The following is an 18,524-nucleotide window of genomic DNA, read 5'->3' on the forward strand; positions in this document are numbered from 1 at the left end:
CCGTGGGCACTGCCATGTTTGAACACGTGGGGACGCGTCCTCAACTGCCCCCGCTGCCACAGTGTTTACAATGGGTTGTGTGACGTCGGTGTGGCTGAGAAAACCTCTGTTTCGGGAGATATCGTAGACAGTGACTGCGTGGATGACACGAAGCTTCGGCCACAGCTTCACAGAACAGGCAAAAACGCTTTGGAAGCTGATTACGCTATGTCCAAACGGCGCGAGCAGCGTATATGGTGCTTGTTTTCAAAGCAAGGCTAAATATGTATATTCCAAGCTATTCGAACTTTCCGCTCATGAATTGAATCAGGATTAGTGTGTTTTGCTTCTCGCCTTTCGCAAATATTTTGACGCAGCGGCTTATCACATTTCTGACTTAGTAAATTTCCTTGGTGCGGTCACTATCTGATTATTTCTGCCTAATCGCTCGCTGGTGTGCTCAGTTCTGATATATTTGTTCTTGCTGCGCTCAAGCCTTGGAACTTAACCGTATTGTAATAGTAATACCTTGTAGCAAAGATAGGCACGTACTCAGGATTTTTTTTCAGGGGGGCCCAACGCAAGTAAGCTTTTCTGTGCAAATGAAGGGGGGGGGTGCCTTTACTAGTACAAATGTGAATAACGCCCGCCATTCATCATAAGCACACGTAAACCCACAAAAGAGAAATGAAATCAGGTGTATTTCACAGGTACGCCTGTGAGATGCACCTCTCCTTTACTTGGCAAACAAGGAACCACGTCAAATGGACTCACGCAGGAAAGAAGCGCATGGAAGAACACTGCCAAGAACAAGTAAACAAGAGAAAGTGTAAAAAAAAGATCTATAGTAGAATACAACCTAAAAAAAGCCGTTGGCAAGCAAGGCACATGGCTCGCGCGGGATTGTGTTACTCCACCAGCTAATCACAGAAGCAAACGAATAACGTCGTCATGCGGCCTTTTAAATATGGCGTCGTACTTGATACCTCCGGAGCGTCTGCTGTTCTTGAAGACCCTTTTCATCGGCAGAAGCAATGAGGTGCGGAACAGACATGGACAAAGTGTATGGAGTCTGAGCATTTCACTCTTCAAAAGTCTGCGGTGCCGTTCATTTCACTGCTGAACCCGCTTTACTCATGAAACTTAACTGCCAACTGAAGTGAAACTTCACAATAAATAGTTGCAGCGAAGCAAGCATGTTATTTCAGTTCAATAAAGAATTAGGCTTTCGTCATCCACTATAATAGGCGAGGGAAAACGTATAAAATTCATCATCATCATCATCATCATCATATTTTATGTCTACTGCAGGACGAAGGCCTCTTCCTGCGATCTCCAATTACCCCTGTCCTGCGCCAACCGATTCCAACTAGTGCCCGCGAATTTCCTAATTTCAACGCTCCGCGTAATCTTCTGCCGCCCTCGACTGCGTTTCCTTTCTCTTGGTATCGATTCTGTAACCCTAATGGACCAACGGTTATCTAACCGACGCATTACATGACCTGTCCAGCTCCATTTTATCTCTTGATATCAATTAGAACATCGTCTATACCCGTTTGCTCTCTGATCCAAACCACTCTCTTTCTATCTCTTAAAGTTATGCCTTGCAATCTTCGTTCCATCGGTCTTTGCGCGGTCCTTAACTTATTCTCAAGCTTCTTTGTCAGTCTCCAAGTTTCTGCGCCATACGTTAGTACTGTAAAATGCACTGATTGTAAACCTTCATTTTTAATGGTAAGCTTCCAGTCTGGAGCAGGCAATGTCTGCCGTATGCGATCCAACCATTTTTATTCTTCTGTGAATTTCCTTCTCATGATCAGGGGTCCCTGCGATTAAGTGACCTAGGTAAACGTATTCCTTCACAGACTCAAGAGGCCGAATGGCGATCCTGAACTCTTGTTCCTTTGCCTGGCTATTCATCATTATCTTTGTCTTCTGCATATTAACCTTCAACCCCACTCTTCCGCTCTCTCTGTGAAGCTCCTCCATCATTTATTGTAACTCGTCTGCATTGTTGCTGACTAGAACAATGTCATTGACAAACCGAAGGTTGCTGAGATATTCGCCGTTGATCCTTACTCCTAAGCCTTCCCAGTTAAACAGCTTGAATACTTCTTCCAAGCACGCAGTGAATAGCATTAGAGAGATTGTGTCTCCCTGTCTCACCTCTTTCTCTATAGGTATCTTCCTGCTTTTCTTGTGTAGAATTAAGGTGGCTGTATAATCTCTGTAGATATTTCCCAGGGTGTTTACGTAAGCGGTCTGCACTCCTTGATTACGTAATGCCCCCATGACTGCTGGTATCTCTACTGAATCAAATGCCTTTTCGTAATCTACAAAAGCCATATAGAGAGGCTCATTGTACTCTGCGGATTTCTCGATAACCTGATTAATGAAATGAATGACATGCCACTTGTCAATACAAGATAACTGCCATACGCGTTACCGTAACAAGCACAATTCCACGATGAGATTGTTTACTTTTATTTTTCATTGTAACACTGAGAACTATACGCGAAACTTCATTTTCTATTTGTAAAAGAAGCATAGGCCTTTTGCACGCCCACGTATTGCAATCGGGAACCGCAACAGCGCCGCCATGTTGCTACGCTGAGGTTGCCAGCTCCTGAGACGCTCGCTAGAATTGGCGACAGTAGTCAGTTTTAATCCGGCAACCGATATCTTCTAGCAGTGGTAGCAGCGTCTCACTTGTAGTGGTGGGATGTGGTGTGCGTGCAGCCGCGTGTGTGGAGGTTTAGGGTGTGCGGGGTGTCTGGGCTTTGTTCTATGATGTGGGTGTGGTCAATATTGGCCGTGTAAGTGGCACTTATGCATCCTAAGGATGATCCTGTTAATGTTTCCAGTGGTACGTGGTTTTCAACGGTCATGCACTGTTTGCTGTTGTGTCACTTAACGAAGTTATGAATAAGGAGCTCGAAGCTGTGGTCGGCAGATTCCTCGGTGACGTTCTGTAATTCTCCTCGCACGGGCGCAGTATATTGCAGAAGCCGCAGGACGCTTTTTTCGTTGCGGGGGGTTTTTCTCGTCGCGACGATAGATTGTTTTTACCAGTACTGATCCAGCTGGAGGGCACATGTAACCGACAAACGGAGGTTTCAGGAGAGCATCTGAGGTTATAATAAAGCAGACGGCGCATGTTCTCCAGGGCACCCAAGGGGCAGTGGGGGAATCAAAGCTCGAATCAAGGTGGTCCGTAGGTTCGGGCGGTGCGTGCCAGGGAGTGTTCGAACGGACAGCTCCCCTGGCACGCGCAGCGGTGTCCCGCAAGGTCAAGATACCTTAAAGGCACCTGTGCCCATGATCTTTGTTTTGTCTCGGTGCAGTGAGCACAACTAACCAGGGGGGGCATCCGGTGCAGTCGCGAATGCGAGTGATGGCATTTATAGCTCGCGTCGCCGGGCGTATGTAGTAATACCAGATTTAGTTTTATGAACTGTATGCATAATACGCTTTGTTACGGTGCCTTAAAGGAATGAGTCTAGAGGACGTTGTAGGTGCGTTTCTTCGTACCGCATCTAATCCCCCCCCCCTCTCCCACACACACACACTTGTCAACTTGTCAATGCAAGATAATTGCTATACGCGTTACCGTAATAAACACAATTCCAGGATGAGATTGTTTACTTTTATTTTTCATTGTAACATTGAGAACTATACGCGAAACCTCATTTTGTATTTGTAAGAGAAGCATAGGCCTTTTGCACATGTGGATATCACAACCTTAATCCAGTGTGCAATACACAGACAAAGCACCTGCTACAACATGAACTGCGGCATTGAGGGCCACACAACATATACATAAATAAAGATGAAAAACATAGAGGAAAGCTTCAAAATACGGTCTGTAGTGCAACAAAGTATAACATACATTGTATGTATACACTAAATGTTAAAAAAAGCAACGCATCGATCTCCAATTTGCCTTCCCGTTTATTACCAATTCTATCATCAAGTTCTAGTTTATTTAAGTTTATTATCAGCATACGTAAGTACAACAGGAATCTGCTGACACACCCGCAGTCAAGGTGGTTGTTCCGAGGTGTGCTGGCTGCCTCAGCGTAAGAAAAAGAAAGGAATTGGGTGAATGTCAACACCAATGCCACTGCTTCTAGCCTTTGACCTCCATGTGACTCCGCGGCATCTTTGTTGGTGGAGTCTGCTCAGGTGAGCTGGCATGGCGAGGTGTAGGGGTCATGTGAAACAAAGAGTGTCGTTTACATGGAAAAGTAGCTGTTCTCAATGGCTGTGGCTTTCCCTCAAATGCTTCCTTGGCGACTTGGGTGACGCACCCGCAGTCAATGACTGTTCGAGGTGTGCTGGCTGCATAAACGTAAGAAAAAGAAAGAAATTGGATTAATGTCAATACAAGTGCCATTGCTTCTTGCCTCTTACCTGCATGTGCCTCCACGGCGTCTTGGCTTGCGGAGTCTGCATAAGGGAGCTGCTGTGGCTAAGCGTAGGCGTTGTCTAAGCGAGAACAAAGGGTCATTCAAATGGAGAATTATGGAAATAAGTGCAATTATGTCTAGTTCTTGCACTGTTCTGGTCTAAAAGTTTTCAAAGGTAGCGTCCCGAATTCACCAGCACTTTGACTGCTTTTGCTTTTTACCTGCAGGTGTTGCTGTGAGATCATTGTTATGGCTGCGTGCAGCATTGTAACAATTGGTGAAGGCATTTGAAGTGGTAGCCAGAAATATTAAGAATCATCGTTATCTGCATGGATGCTTTAAATTTCTTAAATGCAGTGGTAACTATCACTATTAGTGCAACCCCCCCCTCCCCCGTCAATCTATGCGGCAAGTGCCATAGCTCTAAATTTTTCCTTTATTGTTTCACAAGGTGTCTGATATCTACACATTAGATGTGATCCGTTTTTTAGTGACCCCAGTGTTGAGAGAGCACATCATTAAATTGTTTTTTTTGCGTGGCTTGTTTTTTGATTTGTTTCTAAATTTATCAAGCAGCAGTCTCATGATGCTAGAGGGGCTCATGTAATGACAATCATCTGCTTTCGTTTTGCAGGAAAGCATTTCCTGAGGCATCGTGTGCTATCCCATTATTCGCATAATTTAGTAGAGTAGTCTACCGATATTGACTTGCTTGACCTCCACTAAAGAGTTTTGCCTTTTGAAATACCGTTCTTTCCCTAAAATCACTTGACAACTAATAATCTCTTTAACGTGGACTCCTGATACTACGCATTCACCATTTTTGCTTGTTGTTTCTGACTAGGCATTGCTTCTTTAATTTAGAGCTTAAATTTTAGCTTTGGAACCCACACAAGGGCTTGTCATTGTGTATCTGCATAACAGGGAAACATATTTTATCGAACATTTGCAAATATCCAACAGAAGATTGATGAATGCACCTTGGAGGGCGACTTGACTGAATGAGCCACAAGAATAATTCATCTCACTTGGTAAATTAAAGCACATATTAGTATGATATACAACATATGTTGCACTAATGTGGTGGGTTCTCCTGCTTATACAGCAAAATAATCGGTGCGCGAGAAAAAATAAAAATTATTTTTGCATACCCCATGTAGACACTGATTTAAGGAAAAGGAGCTAGAGCTGTCCACACAATCTACTTATTTTACCTGCGAGTATACTCAAGGAAAATTTGTGTCTCAGGTGCTTAGTGGAATTTGAGATTATGTCAGTATTGCATATGCGCGTATTGCCTAAATTATTGAATTTTGAAAATGCTCGTAGGGATTTGAGGAGCATGTCTGCAGTTTACGGATACATGTTAACGTCTCAGCATCAAGTGCAAATTAAGGGTCCCGCAGGCCTGGAGTCGATCATGCAAATAGATTCTCTGCACACATTTGTGACCAGAAAAGATATGTCAGATGAACTGGCATGTAAGGAAGTATTGAACATATTGCACAGTTAATAAAACGCCTACGCTACTAATATGTAGGTTCATGTACTTGATTTCATCCGTATTAGGCGGTCATCTGTTGATTGTTTCCTGGCACAGAAATACTCGGCACACCATCAGTCTTCAATGTCTTTCTGCTGTGGCCTTTGCAGAAGCATGATTGTTCAAAGTGCAATAATTAAACAGATTCTATGATTTGCTTGTAGATTCGCCGGTACAATTCCAGTTGCGCTGATCCAGCAATTCCCTATTACTTAGGGGAAACCTGCAAATAAAAACAGCGCTCAGCATGTTCATTGTCTTCTTTATCTATAGCTTTGCAGACCAAGCGATAGGTAAAAAATTGCTCTACTGTGACGCTTCTCAAACGATCGCGATGCATCACGAGAGCTGTCTACTCGCGTGATGTTCTAAACAAGAAGATACATTCGTCTACTTACATGTGATGGTAAATGCCACAGCCCTTTGGGGCTTTCCATGGTGTGGCACAAAAGGCACGAAGGTGCCATCGCGTCCGATGTCGTCGCGCTATCACATGTCAAACCTAAATTGTACCAAACGAAACGACTAGGCATCCAAAAGCACAAAGCGATTCGAAACCGAAATTCGCGCCAAGCTCCATTGAATGAATGCGTGCATTGTGATTTACATACATTACGTACTTTACAAGCGCTTTCTGTACGCTTAATATTCACACATCACCTTCATAAAGCCATCAGGTATGCGTTTTTTAATGACAAAAAAATAAGGAGACCTGTACTTGTTTGCAGCTTTTTAAATAGTAATTGCGCTGGCCACATTGACAAGTAGCAACAGGGCGACGCCCTAGCGGTGCCCCCTTTTTCGTCCCAGCTCTTTCTCTAAAGTTGGCTATATTAACTCTGTGACGCGCCGTATGCTGTGTGTGCGAGTGAAAGCGTGTGAGGGTGAGCCGACGATGGCGGCCCGATATCGCGCGTGCAAGGGAGGAAAGCGAGGATGAAGCGCGCCCTCATCCGTGGCGCGTTCTACGCCGGCGGCTGCTGCGTATGGCGCGGCTGCGCGCGGCCGTGCGGCTTCTATCTTGAAAGCGAGCTGCGATTAGTACAGAGTCTAGGTGCACCGCGAGCTCATCGTGGACGCAATGTTCTGGGCGCTTAGTTGAAGCGAGATCTCGCTTTAACGCGAATTTCAACGCGACCTTCGTGCCGCCCCAATTCGCTCGCTGCTGCTGCCGCGCTTCCGCAGTCCTGCGTTTGAACAGCTAGTTTCTGCGGTCATAGAGTGAGATGCGTTCATGTTTGCTTGTGTGCGCGAGCCTGCTTGTTAATTTAGTTAGTAAGCGAATGTTTACAAGTGTATACGGCTGAAAAAGCTACTATATTTACTACGTGTAAACGATAAAAACCAGCCGTCATTTTACCGGTCATGGTTTTATCATTTCGCACAAGCCATCGGCGTCATTCCCACAAGACAGGAACGAGGAGAGAAGGAGAGAGTCACGAATACTACACGAAAAAATTAAAGAAAATGCGTGCGATAACAACGCGATTTAATTGGCTGTCGTATGCAGTGCCTCATGGTGTACGCCTCATAAAAGCACATCCTGCAGTCATTTTGACGGCCAAATGCTTGGAAATTGGGCTGCCAAGATATTTTCTGCCATTTACTGAAATATTTTTTAGTGTGTAGCTGTCTTAATTCGCTATCGCAATCGATGCCTCACCTTTCGGGCGAAGCTACGACTTTCTGAGCTGCTCTTTCACGACAGAAAGATGACCTTCCCTGCTTGTGAATTGCTCAAGAATAGGTTATTGTGAACCATTGCATAGTTGGTCTAACAGCGCACGAAAGACAAAGGCATAGGAGAAGACATCGAATCTTATCTTCTGTCTTCGTCTTTCTTGCGCTGTCAGGCAAACAATGTATTCGTACAAATTCTTCCAACTTTCTGTACTTGGGGAGTATTGTGAGCCTTTAATCACAGATGCATTGCATACAGCAGAAACACTGCTAAAACTGGATGCGTACAGCAAAGAAGTGTAATGACATCGCTATCACATCTATTCAATCATCAAGTGCATACAGTTAATTTTTTCAACACCGTGACAAGTAGGCGGTAGGAGCTGCCCTCAAAACGCGAGGCGAAACAAGCTTTTTTTAGCTCTTTTCATTGCACCAAAAGCTTGCTCACCTGATTTTTTGGGGGGGAAATGAAATCCATGTGTAGTCCCAGAATAACGTTACTCCGAGCTGAATTACTTGTAAAAGTCACTAGGATGATGTTTCTTTTCTTTGGGCGCATGCTTTCCGGTGTTAAATTTGCCTTTACGCCGCTCTCTTATGACGATCACAGATGTTTGATCAGAGGTGGGTAGCTGCACAAGTCTGTGTACGGCTCTTTTGCGCGCGTTGATTTTGCGTGCAGTGTCCTGGAAAATTTGCCATTTCAAACCGCAGTGCAATAATATGTGACTTATTTTTTCTCGTTTGTGGTGCAGTCTAGCCAGAAAAGATGCGTTCAGACATATATTGCTTATGTCTATACACACGCCCATAGGAGTCTTTGGAACGCCAGGGCATACAGAACAGCAGAATTGCTTTCATGTTTAACAATGCAGTCGAAAAATCGAGGCTTGTGTTTACGTCGTGAAGAAATTCAGCTTTTTCATAAGTTTAGCGCCCCGAGGTGTGTGGTTAATCTTGTTCTAAGCAATTCACATGCACATTTCTTCCTTCCGATGACCTGACGGTAAAGTTTCCTACTTGAAAGGCTAACACGCATGCTTAAGTCCCGGTATCCCACAATATGTTGTGGTTCTAGTTGTGCGTTCGATGGTTGTCTGCAGTGTCACGGCAAAAAGAAAATATTGAGAGCAATGCTGCATTTTTCTTTGTAGCTCAAACATATGGACGTGCTATGAAGTGTCGTCCTAACGTCTTGCGGATACCAGAGAACCGAAGAAGCAACAGCTTTGGCCGAGAAAACTGCGAATGTTTATGACCTTGGTTATTGGATGTCGATAATAGTGTGCTCGCAAAGTTTTCTTTGACACGGCTACATAGAACGACAAGAAGCTGAGTAATTTGTTAGGGATTCATGGTTTGAAAAAGGGAGCTGACAAACCATGGACACAAAAGGAACGAAAGGGGCAACATAAATGTGGACACAGAACCGCATTTGTGTTGCCTTTGTTCAGGCCGACCGCTTATCTTTTCCCAAATAATAAATCTGTCTCTCTGCTTTTTCAAACCATTAACAACACGATACATATCTTGCCAGGTGCGGTTTGTCTCCCATTCTGAATTTTTCTACGAGAGCAGAATGCCCTAACAAAATTTCTGCACTACTTGCTGCCACACGAGTGTCTGTACGCGTAACCGGTAGCTCCCACTTGTATGTGCGAAACATAAGTTGCGAGAAGACACGTAATTTGGCCCTCTTTTCATTGGTTAGTGGCGGGATAACTATAGGATATTTTTAGGCATTATGTGTTGTAGTAACTTTGCTAATTCGTGGAAGACGACGAAGTGTCTTTTTGTCAGAACGCTTGTTTCTGTGCTCTCTGATTTTTTGGTGAAATCTTCGCCTTTCGAGGTGCCTCACCTCCCCGTCTTGCGGCCATGGACGCGGAGCATGCCAGAGGCCCACCTGGCCAGAAGTCATCACGGGTGTCAACCGCAAGGAAGCGAGTTGGCTCCACCAGCGACACCGAGGACACCGAGCTGTATTCTATGTCGGAAGACGACTCATCCGACGACGGCTTCATACCCGTCCGGAGTAAGAGGGCGAAGAGAAAGACCGCCAACACAGCGCCGTCAACTCCTGTGAGCACTACGACTATGAAGTCAAGGGCTGCGCGCTGGCCACACGTCATCATCTTTATGCCGGAAGAACCGTCAAGCAACCTACGGTTGCTGAACAGGTAAGCCCTATCCATTTTTCTGGAACGTGCGGTGCCGAATCAAATTAAAGACATCAGAATAAACCCACGCAAGAATATACTCGCCATAGACGTGTACAACGCGAGTGCGCTTGGAACACTTCAAGAAATCACGGAGCTAGGCGGAATCAAAATGCGCCCCTTCATCCCGATCGACGACACATCGATAGCTGGTGTAATTTACGACATTGACACTGCCATTCCCAATGATGATTTACCTAGCCTCATCAAGCCGGCAAACGAGGGCACGATCATTACGCAAGTGCGCCGTCTTGGGAATACGCGCTGCGTAAAAGTAATTTTCAAGGGGGATTGCATACCATCCCACGTTAAAGTCGGACATTTTCGACATCCGGTTCGACCGTTCATCCAGAAGCCGCTTCAATGCCATCAGTGCTTCAGGCTGGGACACGTCAAGGGCGTGTGTCCCAACTCGCTACTGTGTCCCCGTTGCGCTGAACCTCATGCAGAAGAGACCTGTGGTGCCACAGTTCTGAAGTGCGCCAACTGTGGCGGCCCTCACGTAGCCTCGTCGAAGGACTGTCTCCACATCAAGAGGGAGCGCGCGGTTCTTAAGCAAATGGCCAGAGACAATTCGGCCCACAGGGAGGCAGCCGAAGTAGTTCGGCGTCGGCGTCGACACCGTCGTACGTCTTCAAAGAAGGCGCATGCGCGAATCGATAGTACCCGCTCCACTACGGTACCACTTACTCGCGCCGCGAAAGGGCCTACCACTTCCCCGAGGGAATCAAATAAGACTCTTTCTTTAGAGGAATGGCCTGCGCTACCGAGCCGCTCCCTTGCTAGGGAACCTCAGAAGGTCACGGCCCCACCGGAGCCTTCTCCGGCCATTGATGATTCACCTAAACCAGATGGTCAAGTCCTCTCGGTGCTACGTTCCCTCATGGAGGCTATTCGAACGATTTTAGTTGAGATGGGGACACCGTCTGCTCGAAGCGCACTTAAAGTGCTGGACGCCTTAAGCCCAGTGCTTGAATCCCTCAACTAGAAAGATGGCCACCCATACCCCATCCTTCCGAAAAGAAGTCAAGGCAGCGTCCGTCATGCAGTGGAACGCCAGAGGGCTAAAATCACGCATTTCAGATTTCCGCAAGTATGTGTACACCAATGTGTTTCCACTCATTGTCATTTGTGAGCCCAACTTGTCGAAACCAATCCGACTGTCAGGGTACGAATGTTTCGTGTCATCAACAAATAGTGCATGCAGCAAAATCATCGTTTTTGTTCGTCGTGAACTCACCTATGTTTTGCAACCAATTGCGCCCCACGACGACAATCAGTACATTTGCATCACAGTTAAAAAGAACAAACTCTTGTTTACTCTCATAGGCGTGTATATATCGCCTTCCAGCAATTTCGACACTAGAAGATTAGCGGATATCTTGAGTGTTTGCCCCGCCCCATGGATCATCATAGGAGATTTCAATGCACACCATCCAGCATGGGGAAGTACAAAGACAAATGCAAAAGGACGAAGATTATCAAACATCGCATACAACTATGGCCTTACTCTCTTGAACGATGGTAGCCCCACCTTTCTTCGAGGCGTGTCATACGGCAGCTGCCTCGACCTTGCTTTCGTCTCCAACTCTCTCGCCAGATGTGTGAAGTGGTTTCCAGATATTGAGACACATGGGAGTGATCACATTTCCACCTATCTGAACATCAAAGGCTTGCCGTCTAGATCTGGCCCACGGAATACCATTCGGACGATTCAATGGGCCAAGTTCAAATCTGATATGGAAGATGCCTGCAGCGAGGGCCTACCCTCTGGGTTAGAACAAACAATTAAAAATACGATGCAAAACGCCACTCGCATGCTGACGATCTCTTACACGCGAAACGACTCCGATATAGAATTAGAGCGACTTCGCGCACTTCGTCGCCGGGCGGCCGGAACGTCGATATCGGCGTACAAAATCAATCCATGACCTTAGGGCAGCCAGGAGGATACAAAAGAAGATTCAGCGTCGAATGGATAGATTAGCGTCTGAACGTTGGGCAACGTTTTGCAAGACACTCGACCCTCGCAAGCCGCTATCTCATATTTGGAAAACGGTGCAAGGTCTGCGTTACCTTCCGGAACAGCGTTTTCCCTTCAAGGCGCTCGCGCTTTTCCAAGGGCGGCAAGACATCGATGTCGCAGAAGACTTTTGTGCGCGGATGGCAGACCGAGCGACACGTCCAGACCCTCCAGCCCGAGATGACGTCCCCCATTCCCGTGATTGCCGCATGGACCTTCCTTTCTCAATGGAGGAGCTCGAGGCAGCACTAGCTCTCTGCAGGCGCTCATCATCTCCGGGCCCAGATGGTATATCATACCGAGCCTTGTGCTATCTTGGAGAATCCGCACGGATAGCACTATTGAGTCTCTACAACACCTCATGGCAGGAGGGAAATGTTCCTGACGAATGGAAAGTGAGCCGCCTGGTGCCAATCTTGAAGCAGGGCAAATCCCCGCTAGAGCTCGCCTCTTACCGCCCAATAGCGTTGGCCAGCTGTGTAGGAAAGATAATGGAACGGATGATCCTTGGCCGCCTGGAATGGTACCTTGAATACTACAAGATTTATCCGAATTCCATGGCTGGTTTCCGACGTGACCGCTCTTCCATCGACAATGTAGTTGATCTCGTTTCATATGTCCAGCACGAAAGGTCCCGTAAACGTTTATCTGCAGCTTTATTCTTAGATGTGAAAGGGGCATACGATAACGTATTACATGAGGCAATTCTCGACGCTCTTGTGACGGTTGGCCTAGGTGGTCGAGTATTTTTGTGGATTGCAAGTTACCTTTCTGCAAGATCATTCTATGTGTTAACCGACGATGGCCCAACTACGCGACGCTATACCAGCAGGGGCGTTCCTCAAGGCGGTGCTCTTAGCCCGACGCTATTCAACCTCGCTGTTATTGGGCTTGCTGAACACTTGCCAACTACCACCAAAATTTCAATATACGCAGATGACATCTGTGTCTGGACTTCGGCAGTCACACGTCCTCAGATACGTGCACGGCTTCAAAGAGCGGCTACTTTGACAGCGAGCTACTTGTGTGAACAAGGTCTGAGCATATCGCCAGAAAAATGTGCCCTAGTAGCATTTACTCGCAGACCAATGACGCCTTATGTCATCTCAATCAATGGGCGGACCATTTCCTATGTCAGAACCCACAGATTTCTTGGCGTAATTATCGACCGAGACCTCAGTTGAAGCCCGCACGTGGCCTACATGAAACGGCGCCTGACAGCAACCTCCCAGTTGTTTAAATACTTGACAGGAAAGACGTGGGGGATGTCAGTAGACGCAATGCTGAGACTCTACAGAGCTCTCTTTCTCGGTTTCTTAAGATACAGTCTACCTGTACTGACCAACACCTGCAAGACAAATATTCGTGTTCTGCAGGCAGCACAAGCTCAAGCACTCAGAGTTTGTCTTGGTTTGCCCAGATGCACGTCAACTGAGGCAACTATTGCGATTGCTCGGGACCATCCAATGCAGACTCACATCATGGTGGAAGCCCTGAGAACGCATATCAGACATTTTGCACGTGCCCCCTATCACCACCTTGCAACACTACCTTCAGACAGGCACCAAACATCATTCTCTAAAACTATCGTCAAGTACAACGACAAACTTCCCTCGGGCTTCACCGCTCCATCTAAGCCACCGATACCCCCTTGGTGCCTTGTCAGCCCCACAGTCCATCTCAGCGTACCAGGAATCGGGAAAAAGTCTGAGCTGTCGTCGCCTGTGCTCAAACAACTGTCTCTGCTTCTTCTGCACGAGAGGTACGCGGAGAGTGCACATATTTATACAGATGGTTCCACAAACATCCAGTGTTCGTCCGGTGCTGTGGTCGTCCCAGCAAGAGGTATTACCATCAGCTTTAGGACTGACCACCCAACGACATCTACATCTGCGGAACTAGCTGCTCTTCGCGCTGCTCTTAGTTTCGTCAATCGGGAACCACCTCGACAATGGTCAATTTTCAGTGACTCAAAGGCAGCCCTCCAATCTGTGCTATCAGCTCTGCGTCGCGGGCCATTCGAACAGCTCGTGCTCGATATTAGATGCCTGCTTCATACATCACATGAGAAAGGACATCACGTGACGTTTCAGTGGCTGCCAAGTCACTGCGGCATCATAGGAAATGAAGACGCTGATAAAGCCGCTCGGACAGCTCTTGAAGACACACAGGAAGAGGCCATACCACATTCGCGGTCCGACGCAGCCAGCAGACTTCAAGTGCTTGCACGGGAGATCACGCTCTCTCTATGGTGCACACCAAGCAGCCAGACCAACCGCAGCAATCATCAACACGACCTGCCCTCATTGATGCGTCTCTGTATGCCAACTGGACTCCGCCGAAGTGAGGCCACCCTGCTTTATCGCTTATGGCTAGGGGTGGCCTTCACGAAATCCTACTCGTTTCGCATTGGAATGGCCGACAACGCTCTCTGCAATGCCTGTCTTTGCGAGGAGACGCTGGAACACATTCTGTGCGACTGTCCTGAATATAATGTTCAGAGACAGTCCATGGCGTCTCTTCTAGCGCACCTGGACAATAGACCATTGTCAGTTGCAATCATTTTCACATATCGCCGACAGAAGACATCGCAGCTGAAGGCGACGAAGGGACTACTTCGGTTTATGAAGGATACGGGCTTGGACAAGCGGCTGTGACACTGATATCGCGTACTGCGCAAGAGTGACGGACTGTAACTGACGATGTGTTCGCTGTGTTATGTGCTCTCTCTCTCTCTCTCTCCTCCCATCTTTCATCTCCCCCATCCCGCTCCCATGTGTAGGGTAGCAAACCGGTTAAGCGAAGCTGGTTAACCTCCCTGCCTTCCTTCTCCACTTTTTCCTTTTTTTTTGCTAATTCGTGTCGCTTACACCGCACAGGCAAGCGGGGATATACATTACAGTCAGAGCTCGAATTCTCGAGAAGCGTCGGTTTATTACGTATCATCATCATCATCATCATCAGCCTGGTTACGCCCACTGCAGGGCAAAGGCCTCTCCCATATTTCTCCAACAACCCCGGTCATGTACTAATTGCGGCCATGCCGTCCCTGCAAATTTCTTAATCTCATCCGCCCACCTAACTTTCTGCCGTCCCCTGCTACGCTTCCCTTCCCTTGGAATCCAGTCCGTAACCCTTAATGACCATCGGTTATCTTCCCTACTCATTACATGTCCTGCCCATGCCCATTTATTTTTCTTGATTTCAACTAAGATGTCATTAACTCGTGTTTGTTCCCTCACCCAATCTGCTCTTTTCTTATCCCTTAACGTTACACCTATCATTCTTCTTTCCATAGCTCGTTGCGTCGTCCTCAATTTGAGTAGAACCCTTTTCGTAAGCCTCCAGGTTTCTGCCCCGTAGGTGAGTACTGGTAAGACACAGCTATTATACACTTTTCTCTTGAGGGATAATGGCAACCTGCTGTTCATGATCTGAGAATGCCTGCCAAACGCACCCCAGCCCATTCTTATTCTTCTGAATATTTCTGTCTCATGATCCGGATCCGCAGTCACTACCTGCCCTAAGTAGATGTATTCCCTTACGACTTCCAGTGCCTCGCTGCCTATTGTAAACTGCTGTTGTCTTCCGAGACTGTTAAACATTACTTTAGTTTTCTGCAGATTAATTTTTAGACCCACTCTTTTGCTTTGCCTCTCCAGGTCAGTGAGCATGCATTGCAGTTGGTCCCCTGAGTTACTAATCAAGGCAATATCATCAGCCAATCGCAAGTTACTAAGGTATTCTCCATTAACTTTTATCCCCATTTCTTCCCAATCCAGGTCTCTGAATACCTCCTGTAAACACGCTGTGAATAGCATTGGAGAGATCATATCTCCCTGCCTGCCTATTACGTATCATGTCATTTCATTTGCCAAAATTTGATTAACTTCGCCTGAAGCAAGTCAGTCACGGTGATCATTGTTGACATAGGTTGTACAGCTCTGTCAGTGGCGACCTAATAAGTGCGTTGTTTGCACCAGCCTTTATTTAATTTATTTTGTTTCCTAAGCACATTCCATGACGCTTAAACAGAGGTCCTGCAGCTCTGCAAACCAATTCCCAAGAAATACTAAAAAAGATCAACTTATACGAAAGAAGCAGAGGGTACGCTAAATTATGAACGTATACATGTATTCAGAGTTGACGACTGTGTTAGAAACAGCCAGTGGGTTACGATTGCCGCCGAATGATGTCGATCCTACAAAAGTTTTACAGGGATAGAAATGAGTAGCTGTAATCGACATCCCCGTTCTATGTCAACTGCATGACAAAGGCTTTTTCCAGAAATCTCCAATTATCCTCGGCTTACATAAGCCATCCAACTCCATCGTTTATGCCTGCATATACTTACTAAACTCACCCCACCTCCTAACTATCTGCCATCCTCGACTGCGTTTCCCTCTCATAATTGGCAACAATTTTATTACACTAATGGTCCACCGAGTAACTGATTAATGCATCACAGGACCTGGCCAAGTGCACCTTTGCTCTTCGTCTTACCTATAGCATATCGGCGGCGCCCGTTAGGTCTCTAATCCATGCCATCGTCTTTTCGTCTGTTGACGATTCGCCCATAATTTTTTGTTCCATCGCTTTTCGTTGTGCGGTCTTTAGCTGATTCCTAAGCTTCTTCGCTATCCTCCAAGTTGGAAACGACTGCGCAAGACACAAATGTTTCAAAAACTGCGCCCCCGCTCAAGAAATAGAGCGCACACGCGGATTATGCAAGGCATCCTGCCTGCTGCGGCCAGCTCCGGTATATTAATTACAACGCCGCGTAGGCGCTGCAGGTGACTTGGCAGTGAGCGCTTTATAATAGCGGCACAAAAATTCACAAGTACATCGAAAAAGAACGCGCGTGATAAACTCAAGTTCCCGTGACCCAATAATGGCACCGGACCTGCATGCCGCTGTTTGCCGCGGTTCCTGATTTCGACAAAGCGGTGGCGCTTCCGAGAGGCCAGGCAAGTAATTTAGCCGATGCATGCAAACATGTGCCTGTCGCTCAGATGGCGCCAGCATTTCTATCTTACTAATGTTGGAAAGTTAGCCTTTATGCGATTTGTGCAGAACGAGAAGGCGTGAAACAGGGCGTAAGTACGCACTAAATTCAGGCCGAAGCTTACCCGTAAAAACAGGACGAGTGAATGGAAGGGCATCAATTGAAAAGCGGCGCCGCGGCAAGCTCCACTGTGCTTGCAAATGCTTCACAGTGGCGTGGAATGCTGTTCCTGACCAGATTAATAATTGCGCCGGGATGGCATCGCGCTGCTCGCCGAACTGCAAGTTCCGTAAGAAAAAAAAAGGAAAAGAAATTGGGAAGTTTGCAGGACAGAAAGTAAAGCATGCAGCCTTTATTAACGTGCGCCGCTGGTCTGCGTAACCGGGAGCGGCCTATATGTGCTTGGGCCGGTGGTGTCTATATACGTCAACGCGCCCTAGGCTAATTTACTTTTTAATATATTTAGAGAAACGGAAGAAAGATGGGAAGAATTCATAGCGAACGAAGGCAGCACGGCCGGTCGGAGCTGGCGTGCTATACCTATAGCTATACTAGGCGCTCGGCCGGAACGGGAATAAAAACAGAACAATGACGACAGAAGGGAGGAAAGTGCATGGATTACACAGAGCGCCGTGCAAAATGCTCTCTGGCTTGCGCAACTAGGGTTATAGGCCAAGGACTTCAAATAACGTTTGCTGACGACGGTCTGTCTTGGCGAGAACTTGTCCCTTTGACGCGTGCGTGGCAGGCGCCAAATGCATGCAGCGCCGGGCAACCGTGAGCATGCGTGTGCGCGTACCGACGCGTCATTGCGACGACATTCCTGTGAAGCGAGCTTGCGTGGTAGCGCTCGTCGCGGGGAGGTATTCGAAATTTCATTTCTGGGTCAAATGCATGCCGGCGGTGCTTTCGACGGCGGTCTAGCTTTGCATGCCCGTAGGCAGTTTATTTTTTTTAAATTTACCTTCTTTTTATCTGGGGCGGAGGCTCAGGTGCGTACCGCCATTCGGTGGGGAGAAGCGAAAAGTATAGCCACTTCACGCAGCTATAGAGGCGTGTGTGGAGTTGAAACAGCAAAGAGGAAGTGGCAGTTTTACGCCCCATGTCACTACAGACCAGCTGTCTGGACCCAGTGACATGCCGCGTCACACAGTGGCACAGCGCCGTCAACCAAGCAGACATGCCAGAGAAGCAAAATGCGCGAGGGTACGTCCATTTGCACATGCAACTTCTAGACAGAATGTCACTCAAGTAGCGTGCGTTCTCTTGCAAATGTGCGTAGTGTGGCTCAGCGAAGTGCTGCACCTCGGACGGTGCACCAGCATGCGCATTGGCGTATCTGCAGGCTACGTACAGATCTGAGTGCGCGTACCTTCCTTCTGCGCTTCGTGCTGCTTATCCACTTTCACCCGCATCGACACAGCGGGCTGTCCATCTTGCGCGGCACCTCCGGGTCCCATTACCTGCATTGGACCACGACAGTAATACCTCTTTTGAACTCATCTATGCCGCGGCCACTACGATGGCCACCTACAACTTTAGGCCCATATTTAGTGGTTATCGAAAGCAAAGATGTTGCTTTTACAATTCGCAAAAGATGTTTTCTTTCTTATGCCGCAGACCTAAGCATTCTGCGCTGCACCATGCGGTGTCCGGTGTCAGT

The 18,524-nt window shown here is 47.2% G+C and overlaps 1 protein-coding gene across 5 annotated transcripts in view; it reads right to left on the reverse strand.

Moving 5' to 3' along the window:
* Positions 1-18,524, reverse strand: part of raskol (Ras GTPase-activating protein raskol) — a 249,508-nt gene that overhangs the window by 218,839 nt on the left and 12,145 nt on the right. For all 5 annotated transcript variants that reach the window (XM_065451149.1, XM_065451146.1, XM_065451148.1 and 2 more), the window contains exon 2: positions 18,234-18,324. In XM_065451149.1, the coding sequence (XP_065307221.1) occupies positions 18,234-18,321 (88 nt within the window). In that variant the 5' untranslated portion in view covers positions 18,322-18,324. The remainder of the gene's footprint in view (positions 1-18,233; positions 18,325-18,524) is intronic.

Source organism: Dermacentor albipictus, chromosome 1 (genome assembly GCF_038994185.2).
Source record: "Dermacentor albipictus isolate Rhodes 1998 colony chromosome 1, USDA_Dalb.pri_finalv2, whole genome shotgun sequence".
NCBI lineage: Eukaryota > Metazoa > Arthropoda > Arachnida > Ixodida > Ixodidae > Dermacentor > Dermacentor albipictus.